This window comes from Serinus canaria, unplaced genomic scaffold (assembly GCF_022539315.1).
Source record: "Serinus canaria isolate serCan28SL12 unplaced genomic scaffold, serCan2020 HiC_scaffold_215, whole genome shotgun sequence".
Classification (NCBI taxonomy): Eukaryota; Metazoa; Chordata; class Aves; order Passeriformes; family Fringillidae; genus Serinus; species Serinus canaria.
In genome coordinates this window covers 1-11,372 of record NW_026108329.1, presented here as the reverse complement: position 1 = coordinate 11,372, position 11,372 = coordinate 1, and the positions used below count along the sequence as shown (strand labels likewise).

General features: G+C 47.0%; 1 protein-coding gene across 1 annotated transcript; it reads right to left on the bottom strand.

Moving 5' to 3' along the window:
- Positions 1–15: 15 nt before the first annotated feature.
- MAU2 (MAU2 sister chromatid cohesion factor) lies at positions 16–10,914 on the bottom strand. The gene is made up of 12 exons (XM_050987777.1): positions 10,629–10,914; positions 9,595–9,685; positions 9,243–9,346; positions 8,307–8,384; positions 7,602–7,667; positions 7,279–7,362; positions 6,201–6,250; positions 5,905–5,982; positions 4,568–4,679; positions 3,544–3,634; positions 1,427–1,554; positions 16–401 (listed from the first exon to the last, which is right to left on the bottom strand). The coding sequence occupies exons 1-12, from the start codon at positions 10,788–10,790 to the stop codon at positions 327–329; spliced, it is 1,119 nt and encodes a 372-aa protein (XP_050843734.1). The 5' UTR covers positions 10,791–10,914; the 3' UTR covers positions 16–326.
- Positions 10,915–11,372: the final 458 nt, after the last annotated feature.

Sequence of the window (11,372 nt, the reverse complement as noted above, 5' to 3'; positions counted from 1 at the left end):
AAATCCATGATTTCCTCATCCCCTTTATCCCCAAGGATTCCCAGCCTTTCCTGGCAATTCCCTGCAGGATCAAACCTTGGGATTCACCTGGACATTCCCACCTGGAAAAGCAGCTCCAGAGGCTCTGGGAATCCCTGGAAAATTCCTGGGTTTTTTCTCACTACCAGAGGGAATTTGGAAGCTTTTCCATGGATTTCTTTCGTTTTGTTTCGTTTCTTTTCCCAAGTTTTTGATGCTTTTTTTTTTTCTTTTCATCCCTCCAGGGTGTTGTTGGTGAATATCCTGGAGTTTTCCAGGAATTTTCCTGGAGTTTTCCTGGAATTCTCTCAGAGCAGACTGGCCAGGCTGGTGGTGGGGCCGTTCTGGGCCTGGAATTGGACTGGGGGGGGTCCATCCGTCCACTGCAAGGGAAAAACGGGATCAGAATCCCAGGAAAAATTCCCAGAAAATTCCCTCAGCATCACAGAATTCCCAGGAAAACCCTCCCTGCCTCAGGGATCCCAAATTCCAACCCCAGATCCAGCTGGGATTTGGTTTTCCGGGGTTTTTTTTTGGGATTTCGAAGCCAAATCCGGGAAAAAATTCCCTCAGGATCACAGAATTCCCAGAAAATCCCAAATTCCATCAGGGAACCCTGCTGGGATTTGGTTTTCCAGGATTTTTTGGGGATTTCAAAGCCAAAATCCCAAGAAAAATGGGAAAAAAATTCCCTCAGCATCACAGAATTCCCAGGAAAAACCTCCCTGCCTCAGGGATCCCAAATTCCAACCCCAGATCCAGCTGGGATTTGGTTTTCCGGGGTTTTTTTTTGGGATTTCGAAGCCAAAATCGCAGGAAAAATTCCCTCAGGATCACAGAATTCCCAGAAAATCCCAAATTCCATCAGGGAACCCTGCTGGGATTTGGTTTTCCAGGATTTTTTTTGGGATTTCAAAGCCAAAATCCCGGGAAAAATGAGAAAAAAATTCCCTCAGGATCATGGAATTCCCAGAAAATCCCAAATTCCACCAGGGAACCCTGCTGGGAGCTGGGATTTGGTTTTCCAGGGTTTTTTTTTTGGGATTTCAAAGCCAAAATCCCACTGGGAGGGATTTGGATGATCCAGAGGGAAGAAAATCTCAACTTCTGATGTGACAGCACTAAAAAAAAAAAACCCTTCAGAAATCCCATTATTCCCACCCATATCCCACTTTTTTTTTAGGATATTTTTGAGGGAATTCTTTCTGGGAATGCCAATTGCAGAATTCCAGGGATTGGGGAAAGATTTGGATGATCCAGAGGGAGGAAAATCCCAATTTTGGATGCAACAGCACTAAAAAAAAACCACTTTAAAAAATATAAAAACCAACTCAGGGGTTCTTTTTGCCACGGGCAAGGTGGGAATTTTTGGGAATTTTTGGGAATTCTGGGAATTCTGGGCTCTGACCGTGATCAGGTTGTGCTCAGGGAGGCTGCAGGCCTCGATGTGGTCCTGGAGCAGCTGCTGGGAGAAGTTCTGGTGCATCTGGGCGGCCTCGTGGGCATCCATGGCGTTGCCACACGCCTTGTTCAGGTCTGGAAAAGGCAGAGGAATCCTGGGATTCATCCCAGTCCCACCCCCGAGCTCCCCTCATCCCAAAGAGGAATCCTGGGATTCATCCCAGTCCCACCCCCGAGCTCCCCTCATCCCAAAGAGGAATCCTGGGATTCATCCCAGTCCCACCCCCGAGCTCCCCTCATCCCAAAAAACCTCCCTGGCTTTGGGGGCTGCACCAAAATCCCAAGAATTCCTTAGGTTTGCAGGGAATAAAATCCCCAAATTCCCAAGAATTCCTTAGGAATGCAGGGAATAAAATCCCCAAATTCCCAAGAATTCCTTAGGATTGCAGGGAATAAAATCCCAAAATTGCCTCAATTTGAGGCAAAATCTGCTCTAAAAACTCCACAGAGATCCTGGATTTTTCCCTGATTCCAGCAGCACCAAAATCCCAGGAATTGCCAAGATTGGGATTTTTGGGGTTTTCCAGCCTCTTCTGGGGATGCTGGAAAAATCCTGGGATTTATCCCAGTCCCACCTCTGAGCTCATCCCAAAAAACCTCCCTGGGTTTGGGGGCTGCACCAAAATCCCAAGGATGCCCTGGGATTGCAGGGAATAAGATCCCAAAATTCCCAAGAATTCCTTAGGATTGCAGGGAATAAGATCCCAAAATTCCCAAGAATTCCTTGGGATTGCAGGGAATAAAATCCCCAAATTCCCAGGATTCCTTGGGATGCAGGAAAGATCCCAATTCCCAAGAATCCTTGGGATTGCAGGAATAAAATCCCCAAATCCCAGAATTCCTTAGGAATGCAGGGAATAAAATCCCCAAATTCCCAAGAATTCCTTGGGATTGCAGGGAATAAGATCCCAAAATTGCCTCAATTTGAGGCAAAATCTGCCCTAAAAATTCCACGGAGATCCCAAATTTTTCCCTTTTCCAAAGGAATTCTTGGGATTCCAGCCCCCCACCCTCCCAGCAGGAATTCCTTCCCAAAATCCTCATTCCCATCCCAAATCCATTCCCTGTGTCCTGGAATTCCCATTCCTGGAATCCCTTCCCCCTATCTGGAATCAGCTCCTGGACCTGCACATTCCCAACCTTGGGATCAGCTCCACCTTCTCCTTGGCATTCCCACCCTCCCCAGGGCCATTTCCCAGTTTTCCAGGATAATCCCAGATCCTGAATTCCCCCTGGAGCTGCACATTCCCATCCCTGGAATAATCCAAATTCCCAAATCACTCCCACCCTCCCTGAGGCTCATTCCCAGTTTTTATGGATCCGAGCTCCCCCTGAACTGCACATTCCACCCTCAGCATCACCTCCACATTTTCCCTTCATGTCCCAGAGGCTCTATCCCAGTTTTTATGGATACCAAATCCCCCATGAGCTGCTCATTCCCATTCCAACCCCCTGGGATCATCCCTCCATCATTCCCACCCTCCTGAGGCCATTTCCAGTTTTCCAGGATAATCCCAGATCCTGAATTCCCCCTGGAGCTACACATTCCCATCCCTGGAATAATCCAAATTCCCAAATCACTCCCACCCTCCCTGAAGCTCATTCCCAGTTTTCCAGGATAATCCCAAATCCCTGATTCTCCCAGGGATGGGAATGTGCAGCTCCAGGGGTAATTCCCCCCCATTTCCCCCAGCATTCCCACCCTCCCCAGGGCCATTTCCCAGTTTTCCAGGATAATCCCAGATCCTGAATTCCCCCTGGAGCTGCACATTCCCATCCCTGGAATAATCCAATTTCTCAAATCACTCCCACCCTCCCTGAGGCTCTTTTTCCCAGTTTTCCAGGATAATCCCAGATCCTGAATCCCCCTGAGCTGCACATTCCCATCCCTGGAATAAGCCAAGTTCGCCCATCACTCCCCACCCCCTGAGGGCTCTGTTCCCAGGTTTCCAGGAAATCCCAATCCTGAAGCCACCCAGAGCTGCAGATTCCCACCCCCCAGGTTTTCCCTGGAATCTCCCCCCTCCCCAGGCTCTTTCCCGTTTTCCCAGATCCCGGATTTACCCCGGAGCAGGGCTGAGGACCAGAGCTGCACGGACATGTCTGGGATCTTGCTGGCCAGCTGCATGGCTGGCACCACCATGTTGTTGCTTTCCTAGGAAAATCAGGAAGGGAAAAGGGAAAAATTGGGATTTTGGGAATTTTTCCTGCCCTTTCCAGCACGGATTGAGTGGGAAAGATGGAAAATTCCCGGTGGGAAATTGGATTTTTGTTGCTCTGCTCGATGGGATGGAAGGCAGGAAAATGCTCGAGATTCCCAAGGATTTCTTGGGATTGAAGGGAATAAAATTCCAAAATTCCCAGGGATTCCCTGGGATGGAGAGGAATCAGATCCCAAGGATTTTGCTGGGATTGAAAAGAATAAAATCCCAAGATTCCTTGGGATGGATGGGAGTAACAGTCCCAAGAATTCCTTAGGACTGAAGGGAATAAAATCCCAAAATTCCCAAGAATTCCTTAGGACTGCAGGGAATAAAATCCCAAAATTCCCAAGAATTCCTTAGGACTGAAGGGAATCAAATCCCAAAATTCCCTCAGGATTCCCTGGGACTGCAGGGAATCAAATCCCAAAATTCCCAAGGATTGGAATTCCCCTGGGATTGCAGGGAATAAAATCCCAAAATTCCCTAAGGATTGGAATTCCCTGGGATTGCAGGGAATCAAATCCCAAAATTCCCAAGGATTCCCTGGGACAGAAAGGATTAAAATCCCAAGATTCCCAAAGATTCCTTGGGATTGTAGAAGGCAATGGATTCCCAAGGATTCCCTGATTTCACTTGGGATTTTCTCAGGGATTTTTCGGAGATTTATCCTGGGAATAGCAGTTCCAGGATTCCAGGGACTGGGAGGGATTGGGATGATCCAGAGGGAAGAAAATCCCGATTTTTGATGCGACAGCACTAAAAAAAAACCCTTAAACAATCCCATTATTCCCAGCCCTATCCCGATTTCCTCCGGGATTTTTTTGTGGGATTTTTCCAGGGCCTGGCCCTTGCGGGATGCAGGGATGGGGAGGGCTGGGAGTCACCCTGTGGTTGCCCAGCACGTAGAAGATGTGGCCCAGCAGCACCAGCGAGCAGGCTGTCAGGCGGTTCAGGTCCTCGGCGTTCGACATCTTCAGAGTCTCCCGCAAAAAACGCCTGGAAAAACGGGAAAAACGGGAAAAATGGGATTGGTGACACCTCCCTGAGCAGCCTGGGGTGGCTCCTGCATGGATGGAGGGGCAGCAGCTGGGATAAAGGGGCTCGGAGAAAGGGAATTCCTGGGTTTTTTCTTGGATTGGGCCCCTGGAAGGTGCAGATCCTTGGGATGGAAAGGAATGAGAGGCACGAGATTCCCAGGAATTCCTTGGGATTGAAGGGGTTAAAATCCCAAAATTCCCAGGGATTCCAGGGAATAACAATCCCAAGATTGCTAAAGATTGCAGGGAACAACAATCCTAAGATTCCCAGGGATTCCAGGGAATAACAATCCCAAGATTCCTAAAGATTGCAGGGAATAACAATCCCAAGATTCCCAAGGATTCCAGGGAATAACAATCCCAAGATTCCCAGGAATTCCAGGGAATAACAGTGCCAAGATTCCCAAGGATTCCAGGGAATAACAGTGCCAAGATTCCCAGGCATTCCAGGGAATAACAGTGCCAAGATTCCCAAGGATTCCAGGGAATAACAATCCCAAGATTCCCAAGGATTCCAGGGAATAACAATCCCAAGATTCCCAAGGATTCCAGGGAATAACAATCCCAAGATTCCCAGGAATTCCAGGGAATAACAATCCCAAGATTCCCAAGGATTCCAGGGAATAACAATCCTAAGATTCCCAGGAATTCCAGGGAATAACAATCCCAAGATTCCCAAGGAATCCAGGGAATAAGATTTCTTTGGGATTGAAGGGAGTAAGATCCCAAGATTCCCAAGGATCTTGCAGAGAATAGGGAACCCAAAATTCCCAAGGATTTCTCGGGATTGCAGGGAATGATTCCCAAAGATTCCTTGGGATTCCTGGGAATAAAATCCCAAAATTTCCAGGGATTTCTAAGGATTGCAGGGAATGATTCCCAAGGATTCCTTGGGATTGGAGGGAATAACATTCCCAAAAATTCCCAAGGATTTCTTGAGCTTGCTGGGAGTAACATTCCCAAGATTCCCAGGGATTGCAGGGAATGATTCCCAAGGATTCCCAAGGAAAGAACTCAACCCCCACCTCACCCCTGCTCGTCCCCCCAGACCAATCCAGGAGAAATCCTTGGGAATGGCATGGACACAAAGCCTTGGCATTCCCACTCCCATCCCAAAAAAGCCAGGGTGACTTTTCCCACATTTTTCCCACATTTTTCCCACATTTCTGAGGGTTTGGACTCACTTGGCCTCGTTGTACCTTCCCTGGAAAAAGGAGAAGAGCCCTCGGATGTAGAACGCTGCAGCCCGCAGACAGTGAGAACTATGGGAATAAAAAAACCATGGATACCTCAGGATCCCACCCAAAAATTCAGGAATTCCACCCCAAAATCCAACTTCCAAGCAAAATATTCCATTTGAGCCCCATCCCGAGTTTTCCCTTGGAATTAAGTTGGATTTTTTTCCCCCTAATTTGTTGAAAATCCTGCTGCAAATCTGTCGTTCCCAGCCCGGAGCGTTGGGATTTGTGGGAATTCTCACCTCACTGGGAAGTTGTGGTCGGGATTTATCCTTTCCAATAAACTGTAGAGCTGGAAAATGGGAGAGGAAAAGGAAAAAAAATCGATTTTCCAAGGAAAAATCAACACCAAAACAGTGAAATTCCACCCGTGCCAGCCCAAGGTTATCCCAATATTGGGAATTTTAGGCTTGTTTTGATCCCAAAAATCCAAGTTTTATCCCAAATCTCCTCCAATTCCACAGCACTTCCTGGATAATTGTATGCCCACGGAAAACTGGGGAGCTGCTGGATCTAATAATGAATTTGATATTGGGTTTGATTAATGAAGACCAGAATTTAACTAAAGAATTCATAAATTTTAAGGATTTTTTTGCTAAATGTTTCCCCCCCCCCCCCCCATGAAGGAGCTGCTGCCAGCAAGGCCCTGACGGCAAAAATGCCCAGGAAAAGCAGAATTTCAGGGATTTTCTCCACAGAAAACTGGGATTTCTCACTCCCCTCATGAATGAGAGTCTGTCAGCACAGGCCCTGATGGCAAAAATGCCCTGGAAAAGCCAAATGCCAAGATATTTCTCCCACAGAAAGTTGGGATTTCTTACTCCCTGATGAAGGAGCTGTGGCCAGCAAGGCCCTGATGGAAAAAAATACCCAGGAAAAGCAGAATTTCAGGAAATTTCTTCACAGAAAACTGGGATTTCCCATTCCCCTCATAAAGGAGCTGTGGCCAGCAAGGCCCTGATGGCAAAAAATACCCAGGAAAAGCAGAATTTCAGGAAATTTCTTCACAGAAAACTGGGATTTCCCACTCCCCTCATAAAGGAGCTGTGGCCAGCAAGGCCCTGACAGCAAAAATACCCAGAAAAAGGCAAATCCCAGGGATTTTCTCCACAGAAAGTTGGGATTTCCCACTCCCCTCATAAAGGAGCTGTGGCCAGCACAGGCCCTGACAGCAAAAATACCCAGAAAAAGGCAAATCCCATGAATTTTCTCCACAGAAAACTGAGATTTCTCACTCCTCGATAGAAAAAATGCCCCGGAAAAGCAGAATTTCAGGGATTTTCCCCACAGAAAAGCAGGATGAGGGAGAGCCCAGCTCACCTCCTGGTGCCGATTCCCCTCCCGGATGTAGACGCTGGCCAGGTTGGTGACAATGAACGCCCACAGCTCCTGGTGGGTTGTGAGCTGCAAAGGAGAAAATTCCCAAATATTTCAGTCTTATTCCTATTTGTTCGTTCCCATTTAAAAAAAAAAAAAATCCTAGCTAAAAAAAAAAAAAAAAAAAATTGATACTTTAATGTTAAAGATCCCTCCCCCAATCCAAGGAGAATTGTTAATAAATAATGGAATTAATGAAGGTTCCCTTCCAAATTCAAATTGCCATCCTTAAGTTTCCAGGGGAAAATTTGGGAATAAAATCTCACCCTCAGTGCTGTAGTGAATTGTGCTTCTGCATTATCCATGCAGTTGACAGAGATGCAGTAGAGACCCTGGAAAGGAAAGGATATTTTTGGGGATGCAGACCAAAAAGATTCCTAAATCCTTGGAAATATTGGGATAACAGCAGGAAAAAGGGAGCAACAAGTCTCAGGTGTGGGGAAAACAAGGAATTTCCACAAAATGTCCTTTGAAATAAATTATTCATAGGAAAAAAGCTTAATTTAGTTTAAAAAAATTTGTTAAAATCATTGAAAACTCAGTATTCCCTACAAAAAAAACCCTCCCCCTGCACAATTCCCACATAAAACCATCTCCAGTGGGCACGGCTGAAACCCCTGGATTTCCCCTTTTCCAGCTGATTCCTCCCGAATTCTCCATCCCTTCATGAAGAAACTGCTTCCAGACAAGGCCTTGATGTCAAAAATACCCAGGAAAAGCCAAATCCTGGGAATTTTCTCCGCAGAAAAGTGGGATTTTTCTCTCTAGGAATTACTGGAGCAATTTGGGATAGTGGGAAGTGCCCCTGCCCACCCAAGGCATGCTGGAATTGTGTTTCCAAAGGGTTTCCAGGTGGGGATGAGCTCCCCCAGCAGCGCAGGGTGCAGATCTGTAATTCCCAGGGAATCTCCCCTCCGGAATTCCGGGTGGGACGCAGAATTCCCAGGTTTCACCCCAAAAAAAAAACTCACCAGGAGCGTGTGCAGCTGGGCAGCGTGGTTGGAGAAGAGCCTGGGAGATTGCTGGCACAGCTGGCAGACCTGGGAGATCTGGGGAAGAAGACAAAGCTCCATTTTGGACACTTTCCTCTGCTCCAAATCCCGCTCCTTGCACCCCTCAGGGATGCAGGGATGGGCTCCAGGATCTCCAGGGCCTGGATAAAAAGGGGAGGCTGGGTGTGCAAAAGGGATTTCCTCACATCCCTCCCACATTCCAGCTGGTTTGGAAGGGTTTCCTCCACCCCCTGGAATTCACAGCCAAGGATCCTTCCTGAAATGCTCCAGGTTTTCCAGGAAAAGTGGGATCAAACCTCCCAAAATCTGGGATTGGGATGAGCTTCAGGAGACTGAAGGAGGAGGCTGAGTCCCTCCCCATTCCCAGCACATTCCCAGTACTGATGATCCAGTGCTGGGATGGATTTCCAGGATTTTAAAATGATTGGAAAAATGGGAAAAAGGATAAAAAATAAAGTGCAGTTTGCTCTGGAACAACCCAAATCAAGCAGGAAAGAGGAGGAAAAGCAGGAAGGTGAAAAACTGGGAAACACCTGGACAAGGCAGGGACCTGAAGAGGAAGGAGCCACTCTGGAATGGATGGAATGGGGAAAAAACCACTGGAATCAGGCTGGAATTGCCACCAGGAAGGCGCCAATCCAACCAATTATTGATTATTCCATGATCAATCCCAAAGTGCTCTTAAATAAATCTTTAAGAGGAGCCAATCCCACATTTCCCAAGCCCTGAGCCCCACCAAGGCTGGCTGTATCCATGAATAACCCAGCAGGAATTCCCACCTGAGCCCAAATCTGCCATTCCCACGTTTTACAGGTTTTTCCTGCAGAATATTCCCTATTTTTTTTTTTTTTGGGAGGCATTCCCAGCCAGGAAATGCTGGAATTGCCACGTTACCTCCTGCAGGGCTGTGGCTTTGTGTCCCGTGACCAGCCTGCACATGATGATGTGTTCCAACAAAATCACTTGGAATGAGGACAGGATGGGGCTGCAGTCCAGCACTGGGAAAGGAGCAGGAGCAATTCCATCAGCCATTTATGGAATGTTTCAAATCCCACCCCAAAAACACCCCAAAAAGTTGAATTTGTACTCCAAAGCCACCACCCGGCCTTAAAATCAGGGGTTTAGTCTTAGTTTTAATTTTAGGCTGACCCAGCAGCTCAAAAAGGCTGTGGGATGGGTTTAAAAGAGGAATAAATTATGGGATTTTCCAGGATTTTCCTGGAAATTCCAAGGCCTTTTTCCTTACTTTTGAGCTTCTCCAGCTGCATGAGGGCTTTGTCCGTGTACTTCTGAGCCTTCTCCAGGTAGCCTGCCTGCATGGAATGCATCACTGTCACCTGCAGGGGAGCACAGCAAGGATTATCCCCCTCAGGAATTGCCCTGGGATGAAATTCCCACAGCAGAAAATCCCTGGAAAAGTTCTGGAGCACCCCAGGAGAGTGGCAGGTGAGACTGAGAGGGTGGAAATGGATGATTTTAAAGCTTCTTCCCAGCCCAGCTATTCCATTATTCCCAAAATTTGTGCAGAGGGAAGGGCTGGGAATTCACAGAATTCCACAAGTCCCAGATTTTTCACCAAGGATTGAAATAATCACCAAAAAATGGAACAAAATCCTTCAGCAATTCCAAGTCCAGCTCTCCTCATGTTGGTCAAATGGAGCCAAACTAGTTCTGCTTTGTACAAATGACTCAATTTTCATTTAAATCAGGTATTAATTAATCAATTACCAAGTTATTAATTAATTAATTCCCATTTCCAGCCTGGAATCTCCTCACACACTGAGCATCACCCCACAGACAGCGAGAGGAAAAAAAAAGCACCAAACAATTGATAAAGTTAAGCCAAAATAGCTCTGATTTGTACAAATAACTCCATTTCCATTTGAGTCAGGTACTAATTAATGTATAATTTAATAATTAATTAATTAATTCCCATTTCCAGCCTGGAATCTCCTCACACACCGAGCAGCCCCCTCAGCATCCTCCCATGGATGCCAAGGCAGAAGCAGCACCCAGCAGCTGATAAAATGAAACAAAATGGCCTGATTGGTACAAATACCTCAATTTTCACTTGACTGGAGCATTGATTAATCAGTTAATTAATTATTTATTAATTGATTCCCATTTCCAGCCTGCAATCTCCTCACACACCGAGCAGTCCCCAGGATGACTGAGGGGTAAAAAACCAGCCCAAAGCAGCCACAAACCCCATCCCTGCTGCCTCCAAACCGCTCATTAACCCTGATTAATTAGCAATTAGCGCTAACGAGGAGCTCTCACCAGGTAGACCAGCACACACATGTGCTCCTTGGGCAGCCAGTGGAAGAGGTCAGCGGGGTTGCTGGGCAGGATCTCGTCGTCGTGCAGGGTGGAGATGGTTTGGATGCATTGCTGCAGCTGCTTCAGGCACGGCTTGACGCTCTTCACCTGCCAGGACACCATTCCCAGGGGGAATTCCTCACATTCCCACTGCTGGAATGCTCTGGGAGAGGGGAAACTTCCCAGCACAGGGGTAATTCCCACATTTACAGGGTTGGGTTGGGATTGATGACCCTCAGCGCTTCACACTGGGAATTCTCAAAGGATTCTCAAAATCTTCCCAAAATTCCCCAAAAATTCCCTCCAGCACACCAGGGAAGCAACAGAGACCACCATGGATATAAAAATATCACGGGCAATATCTCCAAATTAACAGGATTTCCTCACTCTTCATTTAATTTGGGAATAAAAGCAACAGATTGCTTCTATTAGAAAAAAAAACCCAAAAATCCTCTCAGGGCCAGGACACCATTCCCAGGGGGAATTCCTCACATTCCCACTGCTGGAATGCTCTGGGAGAGGGGAAACTTCCCAGCACAGTGGGAATCCCCATATTTAGGGGGTTGGGTTAGGATTGATGACCCTCAGCGCTTCACACCAAAGGATTCTCAAAATCTTCCCAAAATTCCCCAAAAATTCCCTCCAGCACACCAGGGAAGCAACAGAGACCACCATGGATATAAAAATATCATGGGCAATATCTCC